The sequence below is a fragment of the Larimichthys crocea genome, chromosome VII, assembly GCF_000972845.2.
Source record: "Larimichthys crocea isolate SSNF chromosome VII, L_crocea_2.0, whole genome shotgun sequence".
Classification (NCBI taxonomy): domain Eukaryota; kingdom Metazoa; phylum Chordata; class Actinopteri; family Sciaenidae; genus Larimichthys; species Larimichthys crocea.
The window spans coordinates 23,806,073-23,827,224 of record NC_040017.1 but is presented as its reverse complement, the minus strand read 5'-3'; the positions used below and the strand labels follow the sequence as shown (position 1 = coordinate 23,827,224).

Here is a 21,152-nt window from a genome sequence, read left to right as displayed (position 1 = left end):
GAGGCTGTTGCCTGCTTGCCGACTTCCAGTTCTGGCAGAACATCATCATCATCATCCAGATTGAACCACAAAAAGCAAATCCGTCCTTAAATACATCAGCTGGTGTCAGTCTGTGTTCAACCAAACATCTGGTCACAAACCAGTTAGACTGAGCTGCTGCTGACAAGAGGGCACCTTGCCACAGGACCCATTAGGTAGCACCATGGGGAATAAATACTACCCACTGGAGCTGGCCCTCATCACTTGACATAAAGTGGCAGCGCTCCTCGTGTGACGAATCAGTATGTAGTTCTCCAACTTCCTTGGGCCATTATGAAAACAAACCTCATGAGACAGCTGTCGCAGTTAAAACATTTCAAGGAGCTCGAATGGCTCCTGCTGCAGAGCTTCCATCAGCAGGGCCAGATCCAGCAGTCAAACAGCTGGCCTCCTGTAAGGTGGACGTGGAGGTCATAATGACTGCCTGCCATGTCTCCCCATACAGGCCATTTAGGGTGGAGGATTTCATGGGCTGTGCAGGAGACACGATCCATCAACTCAGAGCAGAAAACACAAGTTCAGACTGAGGTAACCGCAGATCTCCTACAAGTGTGCTCCAGGCGAACCTTTTCTTACATGTTAAATGAAAGAGGCTCATGCCAACTCACACAGTGTTAATGTTCAACAGACAACTCAATGACATGAAGCAGCAGACACACGTTGGAAATGAAGGAATCACAGCAGCCCTTAAGTGTGGTACATATGGAGTTTATAAGTAATATAAAAACTGCTCGATGCAGAGATAAAGTCGACGAAGAACAAGCTTGTTAATTTATGGTTGTGCGTAATGCTGAAACAGAAGCAGTTTTATATATCCAGTTTTGCATCATGTCTTTGTAGGGGAGCTTGAAAGCGAGCGGCCTGTCTCTGTGATTTTAGAGATTTGGATTTGTGTGTTTGAAGCTGCTCCTCTAGAAGGATCAAGGTAGGGATTGGTTCGACATAAAAAGCACAGCTGAGTCAGAAGCTCTTTCACAAACACGCACTGTAGGCTACATGTCTCTAGTGCACGTACACACACACACACACATAGACAGCACAAAATAACTATATGTTGCTGCTGAGTCAAAAACTACGAAGAAATCAGAGAAACAGGCAAAGACGTTTTGCATCCTTAATGAACCCGTCTATTTCCTGATCATCAACATCAGTCTTTCTATTAAAGACAAACGTTAGCCGTTTTCATTTTTCAAAAATATTTTTTATTTGATATTGATCCAGGTACAAGGAAATAAAAGAACATGGATTTATCTTACAGGACATGGGAATGAGACTGTAAAAGTTTATTTTATTGATCCACTCTCTTCTTGGACAAGGACATGCAAGTGAATACAGAAGGTGGTTTACAGAACAAAAACAAAACAAAACAAAAAAGAAAAGAACAGAAAAGCAGAATGTACTGTACTGTAGAAATGGCATTGGATCGGGGCGTCACCTGACCCCGTACTGTACAGAAAGACCTCACCCAACAACTTCCTCTTTTTGTCATTTTTAATCCTCTTTTATAGCAAAAAGGCGACACACAGATAGGCTACAAAGGATCAACAATATTGAGAAAATGAACAAAAGAGTGGGAAAGCCAAAGAACTTTCATCCTTCCAAAAAGACGTTTTCTCTATTGTCTCGACAAGCAAATCGTTGTGAGCGTTTTTCTGCTCCTTGTGTTCAAAAAGGTTTCTTTAGTTTTGACATGAGAGGAGCAGTGCGGTGAACATGCAGGACGGAGAGTGACTCGGACGACTACTGACCCGGCATTTCATTTCACCGCGACGTGAGCGCAGTGTGCCGCGATATCATCTTCTTGTGGCCTCGCTGCTCGGCTCTGACAGCAAACTTTACAAGGAACGATAATTAAAAAAACAAAAACAAAACAAAAAAAAAAAACACGTTTTATATTCCACGAATCTTTATGCATATTTCACAATATACTTTTATTATCATTTTAATAAATACAAAACGACACTGTGATTTAAAAGAAAACAATGAGTATTAAAGAGACACTAAAACGCATTAGACATTAGAAATATCAATCTTAATTTGGTATGTTCTTTTACTGACATCTTGTCTTAAAAGGTGGATGAACCAGCACATTATACTCAGAATCAAAACTCCACAGCAGAAAAGAAAAAAGAGGGGACGACAGAATCGGACATGAGAGGGATATTTTTGTCAATGAAAATGGAATGGCATAATCAAGTGGAGATGCGTATGGATATATACACATATATACACATACATAAACACCACCAGAATGTAAAATAACCTGAGATACTCTTTGCACCTCATTTCCAGAACACTGGCCACTGGGCGGATGATATAAAATGACGATGGCATGACGACAACAGTACAACAGCATCTGACGGCCTTTTTAGTTTCCACCCCCCCGTTTTTTTTAATCAACATTAGCAGTACAAAAAAAGACAAAACAAACAGTCATTGAACCACAAAAATCCTGAACATTAATATTGAAAACATTGTTTGTAAGCAGCGTTTTGGAGTCCATAAAAGGCATACAAAGAAACAAGCATTTCATTAAAAAAGGACAACCAATAAAAACATTGTCTGAAAAGACAAAACTCGAGATTCAGAGGCTGAGAAGTCGAAAGCTGCGGATGATAAGTGTGTGTGTGTGTGTTTTGTGGCGGTCAGGCAGATAGAAAGTGTTCTGCTCCACACTGTGGCTGTAGACATGGAGGCAGTGGGACCTGCTCGTTAATATACAAGGCTTTTCTCTCCGTCATCACTCCCAAACAGTGACTCAGAGCTACATTGTAAATCGTACACACACTGTTTTATTTGTATTTTTTCCCCCTCTCCTCAAAGTTATCGACACAAGACTGTGCTGATCGACGTGTATTGGTTAAGTGAGGCACCAACCTTTAGAGCAAATTTAAGCGGGTCAGTGTGTTCTTGGATGATACTGTACCACAGGTAATACAACAAACATAAAACAGTAAGTGCTCCAAAAGGCAAAGAATGTTAAAATGAATGGAACTAAAGACATAAAACATAAAGGATGTAAACGCGCTCCAGGATATTTAAGGTAGGTTTGGGAGTATTGTTGCAAATAATCGCAAGAAATACTCCTTTGTCTGCGATGTCTGTTTACCGATTAAGGCAACAGAAGAATCATAAATCTGCCTCTCTAAGTGCTTTGACTGAACCCATCAGACTCCCCACCTCCACCTCCCTTTTGACTGCTTTACGGTTAGTGTGCTATTATACTGAATAAGGAGCGTAAACTCAGTGAAGTCAAATTATTTAGGCAGTAAATCTTGAAAATAAAACTTGAAATGTGGAGAACCATTTATAAAAAAAGAAAGAAAGAAAAAAAAACTCCCTCAGTCTGTCTGTGAAAAAACAAGATGACGCCTGGAGTTGCCAAAAACATTGAGCACTAAATGTTTCTGATATCAAACTATTGTTTTGGGACAGTTAATTAGGAATTAAATAATCAACTACCTACAGTAATACAGTATCCTCTGTGTACAATTCTCCCAGCCTCAATTCCTCCCTTCAGACCCTCGGAAACTTTGTGTGTTTGCCACCCAATTAGTCTCAACTATGGAAACTACGGTGCCTTATATGTGAGCAAAGCCTAACTCTTTAATATCTCTCTGTACATTAGTATATAATTTTTCTTCTCTTTACTTTACAGTACAGAAACTCCTCTTCACATATTCTTCCGGTTCTTCATGTCAGCAGGAGCTATGTTTTTTGTGCTTATCACCAAAAATTGCAGTGCAAAAACAATAATTAATAATAATGATAATAATTAATGGTAACTATTAACAAACAATGGATTATAAAACAATTATTTTATGGCACAACAGCCACTCAATTCACATATAATACAAATAACCAGATGAAACCAACTGTTTCTGTATATGGAAATAAAAAGCTCAAACTGAATTAGGCTTGCATAGCAATGCAACAACAAGTTAAAGAAAATATTTACAGGAAACAAAATTCCCTTTTTTCCCCCCAGAGACAGTTACCAGAAAATTTGTTCTCTTATATAGATGTTTTCATTTTTTTTTTTGTTACTTGCCTTTTTCTAACAAAAAGAAAATTACAGTAAGGTAGGAGGTGGAAAATATTTTCTTGAGGACAAAAACATAGTGAGATGTACAGTATGTCTGTGTCTATACATCACATTTACAGTTCTGTGACACGGCTTTTCTCTGTTGCACTCCTTCCCTCTGAGAACACACAGAAAAGGACAAAGTTCGTTGCCCCGACTGGGAGGGCGTCATTCTTTTTCCAGGACAAGACCGGGTTTACTCCAGTTCACATCCGAGGCAGATCACTCTGCGGGAGAATGAAGAAGAAACGTGTCAAAAATGTTTCATTTAGATGAAAAGAATGATACCGCTTCCACGTCTCATGACTCTTAGTTTAGCATTAATCAGAATCAACTTTATTGGCCAGTTGACATCTAACTCCACTTTACATCTCTCAATACACTAAAATACAGTGCAGGGGTCAAATTAACTGCACACACAGACAGCTCAACAAACATTAGCTGAAGGCTAAGAGACTGGAAAACTGCGAGCTCTCCCTGAAGTCAGAAATATACACGTCTAAAGCTCGCTAATCAACATGCATCTCATTTGTTTGCACATAAACATAAAACAAGTCGTGGTTTTATGGCGGAGTTAACAGCAGCCAGGTGCAGTGACCTCCCACAGACTGACGTCGTGAGGCAGCTCAGCGCTGCACAGAAGTGCTGAGCAGATGCACGAACTGCTGTTTGGCAAGAAGCGGTCACATTATGGTCAGAACTGTTGGACAACGAGACGTGACTTTTTCCACTTTACATGCGGCGTCCCGTATCTGTAAAACATCGAAATACCAAACCACTCACATAACTCTCCCGAGTACTGCCCCTGTCCGTTGGTCCCCAGGAATTCGGCGTGCTCTGTGGCGGTCCACTGATGTGGCTGTCGTGGACCCTCGGCCTTGCGTGGCCCTGTCGAGCCCTTGGAGGAGGCCGTGCCAGAGGAACTGTGGCCACCAGGGGAGGGGAAGGATGGTTTATTGTATGGCAGGCAGCCCTCCTCTGAGGACACAAAGAGGGATGGAAAGATGTACTATAAGTTTGGAAAGTAGACTTTTATTGTCGCAGTGAGACACATCTAACATCTGATGCACGGAGACAAAGAGCTTTTGCAACCCAGCACCTCCTCCTCCTCCTGACATCTGCAGAGTGGCGGTGCCAACAGGCTATGCCAGGGCGTGCCACAGAGAGGACTCTCAGCCTCACACATGGCCTTGCAGCAACCAGCCTTACGAGGGGGTAAATACAATAACAGAGGGACCACTGGCTGCTGTGGCACCCCCTGCTGCAGGGCAGCATAACATTGACCCTCAGCAGTCTCCGTCGTTGCATGAAATCTCATCAAACTGCCCCCCATTGCTCTGCTAATGACTGTAATAGACCCTGCCCCGACCTCAGCGGATTCTACTGTGAATCAGTCAGCACTCTGACACATATGGGAATTCACCTATGGGGCTTTTCGTAAAGATGCTGATCGTGGCACCTGTCTTTGTCTCGCAGTCTCAGATTAACTGTCTGAGAAAGTCCTGGCACAAAGAGGACAGGGCGCACAGCATGGAGATCTCTAATGTTCACAAACAGACACATGAGCACAGACACACACACACACACACACACAGATGGGGTGCAGAGTGGCTGCTGTTTGTGCGAGAAACGAAAGCTGAAGCGATTAGAGTGTGTTTCAGTTGCTCGGGCCTCCTGCCTTACTTGGAGCGAAGCATGCCCATATTGGCAACAGTTACAGGGGCACTAGGGAGGCTGAGGGGGGGGCTGAGGGGGGCATTCTGGAAACCAGAGCAAGTGGCAGACAGTGCAATCTGTTCATGGGGGCCCAGTCTCAACGCAGCATGAAAGCTAACTTCAACACGAGAACTTAGAGGAAAAAAAAATACCCCCCAACTGCCAAGCCGCAGCAGCAGCTCGTGTGTCCTTGTTATTTTCTTGTTAGAATATGATGAATTATCTCATCACATTTCCACTTGTTTAGGATGGGAAGCCTGGATGTTTTATTTCCTGAGTAATGACTAGCTGTTAGAATAAAATATAAGCTAAATAAAAGAGGACTTTATTTGGTTGGTAAATGGAGCAGAACTGACGTGTATTTCACTTGTTATATTAGCAGTGCTCCAATTTTAAAAGAAGAAGACGTGTTCGGCTTCCCGGAAACTTTTTGTAACCCTGCTGGCAGCACGACTGTAGTGATGGAGATGTCAGACGTCAGTCTGTCATCTGTCAGTTCAACATTTGGCAGATTAAATTGTCCTGACAGCCACTGGATGGATTGCTAAAGAATAATTTTGTTGACCCACCCTGACTTTTTATGCGCCGCTACAAGCAGGTCACAGTGTCCAGCTGTTGGTTCATGCAAACGTCTGCTTGCGTGGCTACAGATCGTACCTGTTTTGTGTCCCCTGCGCCCATCATCAGCTCGGTCCATGGAGCCCAGCCTGTCTTGAGCCTGGCGATGATGTTCCAGAGAAGTGCGTGTCTGTCTGTCGATGGAGCTCTTCATGTCATCCGGTCCAGACAGCGGCGGGCGCTCCAGAGATGAAGCCTTTCTATCTGTAGGTGGTACCATGCTGCTTATGCTGCGGGCCCCCTGGATACGACCCGGCCCCTGACTGGGAGGAGGCTCAGGGGGAGGAGGTAGGTCTGTGCCAAGGGGGAAACACAAAGAATGACTTTAGAGTAGTTCATAGGCAAACTGAAAACTCGATATTATATATTTCTTTCTACATCTACATATTCTTCTTGTTCAAAAACAGCAACAGATGTTTGACAAAACTTTCTGCACAAACTATTTCAAATGTGTTTTCAGCCGCTGCCTCACCGTCTGCACCAGCGTCTCTCCGGTGGGGTGCTGTGCCCTGGCTTCGGGGTTTGCGTGTGGGCCTAGTGGCCCTCTGGTGGCCCAAGCTGTGTGTGCCGACTGTGCTGCCATCTGTTGAGAATGGACTGCTGGGCCGGGGCCTGTGGGACAAGCCTTTACCTGCAAGAAAGAGAAACAGGACCACAGGCCAGCTGGTTAATAAAGACATGAAGGAGTGAACACCTTGACAGTGGAGTTGAGGCTGTCATCAAGAAAGGCAGAAGTTATCAATCAAGATCCAAAAAAACCTATCAGAAAACAAAGCTTCCATTAGAGGAGAAAGCAAAATGATGCATATCAACATATCACCCAGTTATTATTCATTGAGTCCAAGAAAGTCAGAGCGCAAAGCCAGGTGAATTAAAGAGGAGCTGAGTTAAAGTTCAGGACAGGGAGGAATCTGCAGTCCAGCCATGCACAACCTGGGCACAGCGTCCGCAAGCAGCAGAGAGGAAAACCCAGGCCAACATTATGGGGTAAAACATCAGCCAATGGACAACAGGAGGAGGAATCAGAGCAGAAAGGAGCAAATGATCTGGTAGGAGCTCCAGTCCAGCAGCGGGTAGCTGGTCTCCACACACCAACCTCTCTTGCTGAGGCTAGTGCCCTCCAGGCGATAGCCTGCCTTGTCTGCAGCGGCCACCAGGGCCTGGGCAAAGCTGCAGTGTGTAAAGATGGAGCCATCGGACGAACTGCCCAAACTGGACCTATGGCTGGAGAAATTACGGTCATCCTCCGAGGCCGAGCCCCACCCATTCACCATGGACCCTGTGGAACACCACAGCTTTCAGCAAACGTGTGCGCGACTGAGTTAGACTGTGTGTGTAAACGAATTTTATTTCAATTTTCAGCTCAGTGGCCACAACCTTTATGGACACGTAATCTGACATTTTGAACATCTGTGCTAATTTTACATTTAGATGCATGAATGTATCGAGTGATCTTATAAAAAAAAAAGAGGTAATTCTAACCGCTGCACACTTAAATGATTTGGAAATTTTGCTGCAGGGCATTTCTGTTCTTGCAGGTGAGTGCTTCCTGGCCTGTCCTCTTTCATCGAGTACAAACGCATGCAGAACATATATCACACACACACACACACACACAGGTGCACGCAAAAATGCACACCATAATGTACACAGAGGAGCAGCAGGACTGGCATCAACTGATTCTGCTCTTCTTTTGATAGCGAACAATGAGTGCACCTGCACGGAGCAGAGTTAGCTACAAAACTGCCTCAGGTGACACAGATGAAGCAGCTCACAAAACAATGTATTGAATCAAACACCTGGTGGTGTGCACACACAATGTTTTTTTTATCCCTGCTCAGAAAAAAGAAGCACAATATAAAACCTATATTTATAAGAAACTGATCCTGTACTTCTCTCTCTGCTCTTATGTTAATTAAAGATGATTAAAAGACGAGAGATCAAATCAATCCCGTACTACCGTAATAAGAGCATCTGACAGGATTGAAGGTGCACACACACACATATCGTAACATGTTTGACTTTTAGTTCATATATCTGTGCTACTGTAAATGTTTCTTCATACTTTGATTTTTTTTTCTCCTTATAAAAAGCCAGGCCAGCACTTTAAATATAAAAAGTATCAGTCTGCCAATAAAAATATGCCACTTTGGCAAGCAGAAACACAGGCAACAGTCGGTTAATGTGACAGCTTTCAGTGGGACCGGTTTGGCAGACTTTGCTCAAGTGGCACAAACCCAAGTGCTCTGCTCCACACACTCCATCCCTCCCTCATACAGAACACAAGAGCGATGCGATTGAACAGACTGCTGTAACAGAGAACCGGGGAGGTGTGAGGGTAAAGGTTGGAGAGGGTGCGATTGGGACAAAAAGTTAGCAGCAGGATTTATTAAAAGGTCAGAATGATACAAGAGGAAGCGTAATCCTGTCCAGGAGTGACTCAAATGAACTCACTCAGTATATATTAGAGTTTGGCCTCTCAGTACTTCTCTGTGCAATGAAATATGACACATTAAAAACCTGGTAATATGATTGTGGTTTATTTATCCACACACAAGCTGGGAAATCCCCATCAAAGAGTTTTCCAACTAGCCCATCTGTGAGGCTCAACGTCTTTAACCGTATGAGTAAGAGAAGGGAATTGCACCTTCGACAGTTACAACAGCTTTTCAGTCCTATTGCAGTAAAAAAATTTCTCAGATTAATGAAAACTTCTATAAAATATATGCTTGCATAAGGTAGAGCACCTCTCACACAACCCATTTTTACAACGTTAACTGAAATCCAAGGCAGTAACCGCTGCGAGCTCGCTCCATCTTCCCGAGCTATTTTCTTTGAAATTCTTTTCTAAGAGTTTTTCTCTAAGAAAGAAAGACAGCAATTCCGCTGGGTCCAATCCTCCCACAAAGAATAGAGCAGATATTGAAGTACAGACAGTGCCAGCCAAAGCGCCGAAGCTTCCAACTCCTCCGGTTCATCGGAGGAACACTGCCTCAGCAAATCACATCACAGAATGACTTTTCAGTTGCACTGCCACTCTCTGCTGCTGAACCTCTGGAGCACTTCTATTCTCAGAAATAGCAGTCCAATCAAACTGTGATCACTGTAACATAATTTGATAAAAATTCAATCTAGTCTTCTTTCTGCCCAAGACATGTGGATTTTTTCGTTTTCTTTTTGTAGCTCCAGACCACGGTTTGCACTACGGCTCTGTCATTTTATTGTGTCTTGAACCTGAGCAATGGGCCAAGCTGTGTTCTCTAAAATCCACTGACTGACACCAGCCGTGTTCCACGCACTGATAGAGCAAGGCCAGTAAACTGGAGATGGTTGGGGGGCAGTAAAACCCAGCCCAGGTCCCTGCTGCCACTAAAACTGATTTATACAGACGGAAACCCTAATCTGCATGTCGTTAAGTGGGAAAATCATTCCCCCTGACGAGCAGGCGTATCTACCTGCCGTCAGGAGACGTGACCCTGCTCCTCACAAACCTGGCAAGGCTTTATGGGAGAGTAATCGCCTAGAACAGCCCGGCTTTCAGCTCATTGTAGGCGTAACAGCCTCACTGCTAACCACAACGCAGCTTCACACGACCTATACCGCCTACACACAAAGCCAGGTAATACCTATGTGTACAGTTCATCTCTCTGGCTCAAGGAAGACGTGGCTCTTCAATACCCACCACAACATCAGGATTTACATTTATCTCCTAAAAAATGTGTTGTATTATCTCAGAGCATGGAATAACACATTGGAAAGCCTGTGCAGACAATCTGCTGGTGAAAAATGGTCCCTGAGGAGCGGGCTGTCTTTTTTTTTTTTTTCTTTTCTTCCTGGGGCATCAGTGAAAATGTTTGATTTACTGGCCTTTGGTGTAACATTATGAAAACAGACCTATTTCCATATTATTAAAACAATGACAAATCTATCAAGCGGGGCTAGACAGGAATCTCACTCCAACCCTCCCCTGTTTGTATAGCCTCAAAATGGTGGCCACAATAAATCTCAGTGGCTTCCTCTATCCTGCCTCTCTTTTCCTCCCGCTAACCCTGGAGCTGGGACTGTGGCTGTGTTGTCAAACGATGGGGTGCGAGGCAGACTTGCGGAGAGATAAGAAGAAATAGTGCTGTCTTCAGAGTAATACAGTGGAGGAGAGATGCAGTAGATTAGGGCCCAGTTGCTGCTTTATATTCCTCTAAATACATCAGCAGTAGCATGTGTCAGCGTTACCAAAACCACTGTTCCATCATCCCATGGAAAACTACTCTTTAGGGCTGCCACTGACAGCGTAGACCAACAAGCAACGCTGTCAACCCTCTTATTCTCATGCTTCCTCTCTCAGCTGGCTCAGTTCCTCTACCTTCAGATACGGTATATTTTCTGCTTGCACCCTGTTTTCTTTCCACCCATAAATTTCCCAATATGGGTTTGATTTTTTTTTTAGTATTCACAGACTTTATTGGAAGACTTGATAGATCCACAGAGTCACGGGCGGTGCCAACATGTTCCTCAAGTGCACGCTGGCCAAATGCTACACATTTTTAATAAACATGCCTCCGGTTTTACCCTCCAGTTTATGGATGGATCGTGTGGCCTGGTCAGTATGAGAGCAACAGTCCAGAACCCAGCTCCGCCGCTGCAATGTCATGCCCTTCATATGTCCCCCCTGACAGACGGCTGTAAAAGTTTTCAGCGAGTAGTAAAAATGGAAATGGTGCCTCTAGTCTGGAATGGAATATGCCGCACGTGAAATTTATTTCAAATCTCCTCGGGAAGATATGGGTGGCGTTGGCTCGGGCGCCGTGTGTGAGTTAAATCACAGTCACTCTCCTGCTCGCCATGCCTCTCCCTCCTCTTAATTTCCCTCTCACTATCCTGTTTAAAATTCATGGACTTTCTTATCTCTTTTTAGAAATGATAATTATAATTCCCCAGAGTCTGCAAAAAGTACTTAAAAAATTTGATTAAGGGACACTCAGTAAGCATGTTCACATAAAATGTATGCATAGCAAACTGATTAAGAACATGTCACAAACAACAACCCATTTACTGTAAGACAAGATGTGACGATAATGGGAATTTCCCATTTAGACTCATTTGAACGAAGTCATTTTGATGTGAATGAAATTCTGCAATGTCTAAAATGATAATACAAATTAAATTTGCAAATATATGCATACACATTGCAAATAAGACATTAAAATAATCACAATAGTAGCAGTCTTACCTGTTAAAGAGCTGTCCAGGTTGTCCATGCTAGACCCTGGTGTGTGCTCGATACCGCGGGGATGCCTGGCTCCATAGCCTTCATCCTCCTCCTCTTCCTCCTCCTCCTCGTCCTCATCAGGCAGGTCCGTCTCCAGGTCAGAAACCATTGTGCTCGACACGTAGCCCACTGGAGGAGCTGGAGCCTGGGGAGGAAGTGAGCCTACCTGCATGTGCCTGGGGAGAGAAAGAGGTATCACTCTACATATATACATGTTACACATAGATATTACTCTACTGGAGTGAGCACAGTGAATAATGCATACATGAAGGAAAGTGGAGAAATATTGAAGACACAGAAAATAAAGGGAATATTCAGTAGGTTCTGTGCCACAGTATGGAGAGGAAATAAGGATGTACAGTATGTGGGAGTGCAGAGCTAATTTTAGAGACTTCTTTCATTTGTGAAGCGCTGAATAAATTTGGACAATTCCACTAATTCCATGGTGCTGCTTGCATGCTAACACAATGACCCACTAATTGCTGCTGTAGATGGTACAAAGGCACGCTCTCCAGGCCTGTCGACACATGGCTGTCACCTCAGTGGCAGCCCGCTCTGCTGACAGCCGCGTTTGTTTGAGGAGTGCAATGTCTTTGACGCGTTTTGCAGTGGGAATTGGTTGTAATTACTGGCCCTCTGGTGTTGTCAGAGATGCTCTCTAACCAACATAGTCATTACTGGGTAACATGACATCTCCTTCCTGACAAGGCTTCCCTGTCTACCCCCACTTCACTCTTATGAATGAATGCCAGTCTCTCATTCTCTATGCGTTGCAGACAGAATGAAGCATGGCCTTCATCTGACTTGCATGAGCACAACAACAATGGAATGTGCTGTATGGGTGTGAGTAAACAACCGTGGGTAAGAAATTGTGTCTCTTAGAGTGAGCAAAATACAGTAGTCGCTTAAGTGGTAGCATGGGCCCATTAAAATGAAATGATTAATGGGTTTATCTCCACTGCACACACAGCTGACATGAAGAATACTGCAGCACCAAAATCAGTCCTGGCAGCAAAACATGCAGAACAGAATGTGCAGTAAGCAGTTTAAAATGACAACAAGGCTTATAGTATCAGCGATAACAATCTATCTTCAAAGATAGATACATGTAGCTGAGATAATTGCATATTAAAAAGAAGAAGTATTTCACTTCAGTAGTGGAACTAGGGGATTGTTAAAGCCAGGTTTAGTTTTTACCATGTTTGTTTTGCCATGTCCATTTGGTATGCTCTGGTCAGCTCATCCAAATGGGCCTGAAGCATGGGTTGCATCTCGTCCCGGGGAGAAGGGGTAAGGGTGGCTGTGGACTGCTGTCCGAAGGACACGGCAGCTGGGGAAGAGGCAACCCCTCGGATGGGCGGGGTTGGAACCCTCTCCTCTTCTTCCTCCAGCTCATCCTCCATGCCCTGGTGAAGGTAGGTCTGCACAGGCATGGGCGGACCCCAACCATCACTCTCATACCTGATGGAAGAAGAGTTGTTTACTGCACCAAACCTCTCACTGCTGGTGTCTGAAATTGTGTATGCAATCCTTAGGCTAGGGCTGCAAACAAGTCATTTTTATTGTTTATACAATATACAGATCATATTTTCAATTGTTAGATGAATCGATTTGTCAACAAAATGTTTGATATTTCTGTTTAAAAACAACCTACATGATTAATCCTTTATCAAAAATATATAACATCATCTATATTTGAAGAATATCAGTCACTACGGCCAAAAAATGTATCACAGATATTAAGGCGCAGCTCATTTATTTCAAAGCTGTTTAATGAGAAAGGGAATTGGAAAAAAACATATGGACAGACACAGAACTGCAATATGGTGTGAGATACTGTCAGTGTCTATAAATATAAAAACTGAAAAGTGAGAGAATGACAGGTACCATAAAAATCTAAATATTTTACAGGAATTTTCTACACGAAGATCAGGACTTTGTGACCTTGTTCAACTTTCGGGAAAAATTGTTATACGACTGTCCTGAGTGGAATTATGGAGGTAGTCAGGCTTCACTTCCTCATAGCTGTGCTTATACATGCTGAAATAATACTAGCCATAAAGAAAATGTTCATTAAAGAAATTTGTCAGTGCACACTCCATAGGACATAACTGTTTTAATCTGCTGCCATTAAAGAGCAGCCTCAGATTTACAGTGCACCAGACTCTTCATTTGCCAGATAGCCTATTAAAGCAGATGACTCTCCCAGATTGGAAATGGGAGGAAGAGGACATATCATCTACTGGACCAAAGAGAGAGACACACACTAACACTAACACAAAAGCCTCTGGGACTTCGCAGCTACAGTAGAAAGTGTTTGAGCTTCTGTTAGCGTTCACTACACTAAATGAAATGTGTCAGCTGATTTTAAAAAGTCGTGTAATCAGTGTAGAAATAAACTAAACTAGTGTCAGCATCAAACACGGAGAAGAACTCTGGCAACTTTTCACATCTGCTTGAGACTCAGAGGTGGATAACAATCTGCTGGTATAAATCCCCCATTCTGTCGGTCCCGCTTTTTTTCCTTTATGAAACAATGCAATTATAATTTTTTTTTTTTTTTCCACTGTGGAATTCAGCAAATAGATTAATCTGAAACCATCTGTGAGTCTACGAGCTCGGAGCAGCAGGAGTCTGCTCGAACATTGTTGTTTCTTTTCATTTATTTTCAAGTCATGAAGTCGTCCCATAGATTGAAGACAGGATCAGCAGATAGTTTGATCTTCAGCCTTCTGTATATGAGTTTTTTTTTTTTTTTGTGTGTGTGTCTGAGAGCCTGTGTAAGTGAGAATGTGTGTGTGTTTGTGTGTGTCTGCTGCTGGCAATGCACACATTGATCCTTCACTTTTCTCCAGATGTACAGTAGTGCAGTAATTAGCAGCAGAGAAAACAGAGCTGAACCCTGTTATTACACACAGAAATGTATGATGTTGCTCATGTTGGCAAGCACCGTCTTGTTCAGACAGATTCTCAACTACTGAGGTAGTCAGAGGAGGAAGCATACACTGACAGAACAAGAGACGTATATTATTGTTCCATACTGCTTCATTTTCTGTGTTATGAATATTTTAACCATCAAATAATTAAACATGAACTGTGTTTGAACCCTCTCTCAAACTAAACTAAATCTAAATAATAGTTAGTGGTGTTGCATTGGACCATGCTGCATGATTTTTCTTTAAAACTTGAGGCTGTGTATATAAAGGCAGAAGGTCCAGAGGGAAATTAAATGGGCTCAGGATTGAAATGTCTTTGAAAATAAATGAAAAAGATATCGACAAAAATCTGAAAAGCTATCGGGGTCATTTTGCGTGCACATTTTCTTTCAGCATGTTGGTTTATTGTCTACTTTGAAGAAATACTTTTGCACAAAGCCGGGCGTTCATATCTGATCATGAGGTAAAAATAAAACCTGTGCAACAAGTTTTATCCTGCACTGAACAAACAGAAATACTCTAAAATATATATGTAGAGTGCACTATCTGTTCATAGTCGAATAATGTAGTTGTTTCCATCACTAGCAGACATACCCTCCTCCATCATGATGCTCGTTGGGATAATGGTCCATCTCAGTGCCGGGGAGAGGGTGAACAGGGGGAGGGGGCAAGGGAACGTTGGCCCAGTTGGACCCATTGACTTTACTGGGTTTGGATCCAGCCTTGGTCTTCTTCTTCTTTCCTCCCTTACCACCTACAAAAGGAAGGAATGGATGCATGTAAGAGATGCAGTCACTGAAAATTAGATTGTAAAAGAAAATCAATTAAAAACTAATACACAAGTCGGGTAGCATTGCAAATTACAGTAGCTGCTTCTGCAAAGTGACAAATGTGTGTTCTAAAGAAACTCAGTTTAATCCAAACACGCTCCTTAGATTACAGATCCACACTTTCAACAAACCCCTTACACAGTTTCAAACAACATTTCAATGGGCTCCTGCCTGTCAGTTCCTACATAGAAAAGCTCAAGGTTGCCTGATGAAAAGCATGCTCACATTGATTAATTGGCTGAGAAGACTCAAATCTCCATAGAAACAGGAGAGAACGGCAGTAAACGAGGCCGAGGCAGACCTTTGTGCACCACCCATTCCTCAGTGTCCCCTTTAACACCAGGCTTTGGGTTCCACAATGAAATATCTCACTTCACAGCATCATCATAATGAATGGCTTGTGTAGTGTCAGTGTGTCCCTAATGGAATTCACTGAGAGTCTATTACTACTTTCATTTCTTTTATTACACCGGAGAGCCGCTAACCCCATCCATTTCCACTCATATCCCTCCAACACCAGATTCTTCTCTGTCCCATCCATCTTTATAAATCTGCCAGCCAGGTCAATACTGGCTTTTATACGATTTGGTCACTGTGAAAGAAAACCTTCTTTTTCTTTAAAACACATTTGACTTCAAGCACAAATGTATTTTTGAATTGAGGTATATATAGTATACCAAAGATTAATACAGGCTGATGCAAAATGAACTCTTACTATGGTCGGATCATCACATCACTTAAAATTCAAGACTATTTTGTTTTGAGGATTATCAACAAAAACACAAATTCAACTACATCTCAGAGCAGTTTGTTGTTGTTCTATTTACTGCCAATTTATCAATTTAAATGGTTACCTTAACACTTGTTAAGCGTTCTGTTAGTATTTCTGTATCTACTAATATATGTGTAAATATATTATCACAACTATCATAAAGGAAATAACGCTCTTCTTTCATAATTAACTGTACCTTTAGAGAGTTGAGATATGTTTGCATGTATAAATCAATGGGTGCATCTCCACCATAAACACCCTAAATCTCAATCAAAGAAATGCCACAAACTGACGTCACCAGCCACACTCTTTGGGAAACTCTGTTGAACACATTTGTATCTGTCATCTGTTGGTTAGCCTTCGCTGCCAAAGGCCTGTAATCACTTTTCCCAGTGCCACAAAAAAGCTGCCAATACTGCATCTTGGGCAATGTAACATCGTGCACTCCGATGTAATTTAATAAACTGCCTTGACTCAGACACAGTAAAAAGTAGATCACTGTCATCGAAAGAAACATATAGAAGCAATGAGGTACATTTATATTGATTTTCATGGAAGCCAGCTGGCAGAGAAATAAAAAATTACTCAAACTGCAAAATGTTTTAAGCCCAGAAAATTTGGATTATGTTGCTATTATATATTATTACAAGTCTTTAACCAGCTAGAAAAACAAAACACTTCAAAGATGAGCTTCATAAAAATGCTGGGGCATGGGAGGAAATATCAGGCATGAGAAGATAGAAAAGGTGTCAGAATAAGATTAATAAAGAATGGAAGTAATAAAAGAAACAACTGTAAGCCCAAGGCAGGCAGCACCACAGTGTAAGTATAGTCTGAAAGTAATTGGGTTTCCTAATCGTACCTCTGGGCGACGCTTGACTTTTACCAATAAATGGTGAGCTGACGTGATTGTTCAATCATCCTTAGTCCCTCCACACAAGACCAGCCATCAATATTGTAAATGAGCCTCTTCTAGGGAAGGATGGTCTGGCAGTGGAATTACAACAGCTCACCCCAAATATGAAAAATACAGAGAGAGGCTGTGGCTAGAAGCTATACAGGAATTACACAGCGAACCCATCTCCTCTGACAAAACTAGGCCTCCCTTCAAAGGGGAACTCATACTAAATATAGATTCAGCGTTGGGTATTTATACCTAAGGTTTGGGCGCTCCCAGCCTATAACTGTAGGGCTGCATAGCCTTGAGCTTGCTTTGTTTTCATTGGGTGCGTCAGTGCTGAGGGGTAAAGCCACAGAGCAGAGACTCTAGAAAGGACGATGGAGCCAGATATAACTTCTGAGTGGGAGGATCATTTCAAAAAGGACACCAAAATAAGAGAAAGTCATGTATCATCATTTTTCTGTTTAAGAAAAAAAACAATGTTACATAATGAGGTGAGATGCAACACATATGGAGAGTGTGGGGGCACGTTAGGTCACACACAACCACAAAATCATGTAGCTTCACAGTGTGTGTGGGGAGTGCGAGAGGCTTCAGGGTCTCAAGCTGCTACAGAAAACACAGAAAACACCAGCTACCTCTTCTCCCCTACACTAAGAAAGGTTTTAATGAGCAGCTTCATGTCCCCAGTGGAGATCCATGCTGCCATGAAAGCTGCTCTATTTCTGTTCCTTTTCATCCTGCTCTCCTCCTTCAGACCTGACATTCATTATTCCTTCCATCTCCTCAGAGAGAGAGCAAGACACCGTAACTTCAACTTTCCCCCTGTTCAAATGATGAGTTTACTTTGGCTGGAGTCTGAATCAGATCTGAGCTTGTATTAATTCCCATCACTGCTGCAAGATGTGCGTCATATAATATATAGTAGACATATGGTCAGAAACTAATTTTAGTGCCTATCTCCAGTATAGCAACAGGTCTAAAAAATATTCCATATTCTGTAAATATATCTCTTTCGTTATTATTTATACATTTATTCTTTACAATTTAAGATGCAGAGCTGTTCGTTCAGCTCCCTAAATCATATATTTTAATATGGATTACTATGTAAGAGTAGGTGGAATTTTTTAAAAATATTTTTAATATTCAAATGACACTCTTTTACTTATAAAAGAATACTTTATGAAGTTTGGGAAATATGTTTATTTGCTTTCTTGCCTGGACAGATGAGAAGATCGATAGTCAACTTAGCTTAGCATAAAGACTGGAAGCAGGGGGAAACAGCTAGCCTGGCAGTGCCCAAAGGTGATTTATATGTTACATTTTTTTATCTTATAAAAGTGACAAACTGTTGCTTTACAAAGTGGGTTGTGTGCTGTTTGTGCCTTTGGACAGAGCCAGGCTAGCATTTCCCCCGTACTACTACTAAGTGTATTTCCCCAAAATGTCAAACCAAGATGTTTTTTTTGTCAATTATTTTTGTCTTCTCTTCATCTGGTGAAATTACAATGCGTGCGCCGAGCCCAGTCCGAGCCCTCGGTAACCTTCGTGTCTATGGGAAGAATCTGCCTGTAAGGCATGGCCACTTCACATCCTTCTCTCCAGCCCACTGTGTGGCAGAGCATTGAATTAGAGACCAGTTAAGGCAGTGGCTTGTAACTAGATAAAAGAGGAGAGTGGAGGGGAGGCAGGCAGAGGGCTGCCTTGGTGTCCTATAAATGACATTGTAATTCTCTGAACATGGGTTTTAGTGTAGTCAGCCACCATTAGGAGAAGAGGGGAAAAGGGAGGTATTTTTTGCCACTTTACCCAGCCAAGCATCTCTAATGGTGTGTGTGTGCGTATAGTCCACTCTGTCTGAAAGACTCCCTTTGCCCCTATCCCCGTCTGCTCACTCAAACAGTGAGAGACAAAGCCTTTACAAGAAGCGGCAGTGATGGCAGAAACCCAGCATTAGCACTTGCAGCTATATTCTGTCAGGAAATCATAGTCTTATTCTTTTTCTCAGATTCGAATGTCCTGTTTCTTTATGCTCCAACAAGCTGTCGACTCCTATCCAATATCACAACATGGCTGCATAGGGACGCAGCTATTGTACTCAGAACTGCCATCAAACTAAAAAAAAAAAAAAAGACTTTACAGCATTCACATGTAATGAACTGGGAGCAGTGGGAGCTGAGTGAGCAGAGTGAGAGGGAGCATGTTCATCAAAAAAAAAATCTCTTAGATGTTCGGTTAGTACATGCAAATAACAGATCAATAAAGCAATTAAGACATCGGTCAATCATAAAGTCAAGCGGCAGAACCCCAGAGAGTGTCCCAGTTAGCTTTATAAGATTCTCCGCTGCGTAAAAAACCAACCTGAGAGACTGCCGCTTCGCTCTGAGCTGTTGTGAGAGCTGGTGGTGCTGAAATCTTGTGATTGGTTGTGTGGTATTCTATTAGACAATCCATCGGCCAATCGGTAGTCAGGAATGAAAAGGAGGGCTACAGTGGGGGTTAAAGGGCAAAAATCACAGTGGCATCAGGTGTTTGGCAGTTAGCACAAGCACATGCAGACATGCAGTTAGAGCATCAAGCAAGCAGGACATATTCAGCACTCGTTCAACCTGATTCTTCTGATTTTTATGCAAAAGACAATAAACGGTGGATAAATTTGATTTGTTGCTGATTTGATAAACACTGCACACTTTTTTCTCATGAAACTGGAGTCAATAGCGGAGAATTTAATTCATTATTTGTTCCCCCTTAGAGAGATATAATCACACATAATTATTTGTGATCATACTTCTTAAAATAATGCCGGAAAGAATTAGAAAATAAGTTTTGAATGATTTATTGCATTAAAGGAACTACAAGAAAAATATAATTTATCAGTTTTAGACACAATATGAGATCATAAATATGGATAAGAAAACAATCGAGGAATACTCATTACACCTAAACTATGAAACTCCAATTGGCTTTTAAAAAATCCTGCATCAAATCCACACTAATTAATTTGGATTACTTACTTAAATATTAGTCAAGCTAAAATGGATTAGCAATTCCTCGGAAACTGAAGGAGGAGCGTTACCATCATGAAAACCCAGCAAGAAAATGGATGGGCTGCACTACTACTTCATGAAATGTTTATTCAACCTTGGAGAGTAACCAAGATGATGTCTGCTGGGGGAAAAATGACTCTTTAAGACAAGCTCCTCCCAGCCACAGAGGGTTTGGAAAGGCTTCAGATACTTTCGGTGGAAAAGTCTAAAGTCCAAATAGCCATCTTGTTGCAACCGTAAATTTGTGGCTTGTGATCTGGGCTAATACACTTTGTTTTTGATGTCGCAGGATAAGAATAATCTCTTGAAGACACTATCGAATAAATGTGTAACACACTGAGGGTGCAACATCCCCACAAGTCAGCAGTAGCACACTCACTGTCTCGTGTCACTTACTGTTGTTGCAGGAGTTCTTGTCGGGCAGGGAGTACCCCAGGTTGGCCATCTCCTGCTTGGCCTGTAATGAGGCCTTCCACTGGGCCTCAGGCAAATCCACCGCCAGCTCGTGGATGCTACTGGAGTGGAGGATCTGGGTGGTGGCATAGGGAGTGGCCTGGGATGTCTGGCCAGGGCTGTTGTAGTTGGCTTTGGTGGTGAAGTCTATGCTGCTATAGATGGCTCCATCAGAGAGCATGGTGCCCGTCTTATCTCCTTGCCCAGTGGGGAGATCTGGAAACAAAATAGATTGAGGGGTTAGTTGTCATCTAAAATAAATGTTTAGCTCAACTCTAAGCTGGGAGTGTTTTTATGGCAGAGAAAGAGAAGACTATCTCTGTACATCAGGCCTTGAATGACCTGGGATTCAAGCACATGTGGTCCATGAGTGTGAAATTGCAGTCTGGGTCTTGGTGCTTTCAGGTCAGCTCGAATTTTAAGAAACAACCCTCATTCAAAAAAATAATTTCAGCTTCCAGTTGAGGTGCCCTGTTTCCCCTACACATGT

At 42.4% G+C, this 21,152-nt stretch overlaps 1 protein-coding gene across 11 annotated transcripts in view; it reads right to left on the bottom strand.

The window, feature by feature from the left end:
• Positions 1-1,830: 1,830 nt before the first annotated feature.
• robo2 (roundabout, axon guidance receptor, homolog 2 (Drosophila)) overlaps positions 1,831-21,152 on the bottom strand; it is a 292,597-nt gene continuing 273,275 nt past the window's right edge. For 6 of the 11 annotated variants that reach the window (XM_027280133.1, XM_027280131.1, XM_027280132.1 and 3 more), the window contains 10 exons: positions 20,606-20,878; positions 19,524-19,649; positions 15,254-15,413; positions 12,921-13,184; positions 11,685-11,899; positions 7,554-7,736; positions 6,930-7,088; positions 6,497-6,751; positions 4,907-5,101; positions 1,831-4,350 (listed from right to left, as the gene is read on the bottom strand). In XM_027280133.1, coding sequence (XP_027135934.1) covers positions 4,349-4,350; positions 4,907-5,101; positions 6,497-6,751; positions 6,930-7,088; positions 7,554-7,736; positions 11,685-11,899; positions 12,921-13,184; positions 15,254-15,413; positions 19,524-19,649; positions 20,606-20,878 — 1,832 coding nt within the window. In that variant the 3' untranslated portion in view covers positions 1,831-4,348. The remainder of the gene's footprint in view (positions 4,351-4,906; positions 5,102-6,496; positions 6,752-6,929; positions 7,089-7,553; positions 7,737-11,684; positions 11,900-12,920; positions 13,185-15,253; positions 15,414-19,523; positions 19,650-20,605; positions 20,879-21,152) is intronic. The other 5 variants (XM_027280137.1, XM_027280140.1, XM_027280139.1 and 2 more) reach the window with 3 other exon arrangements.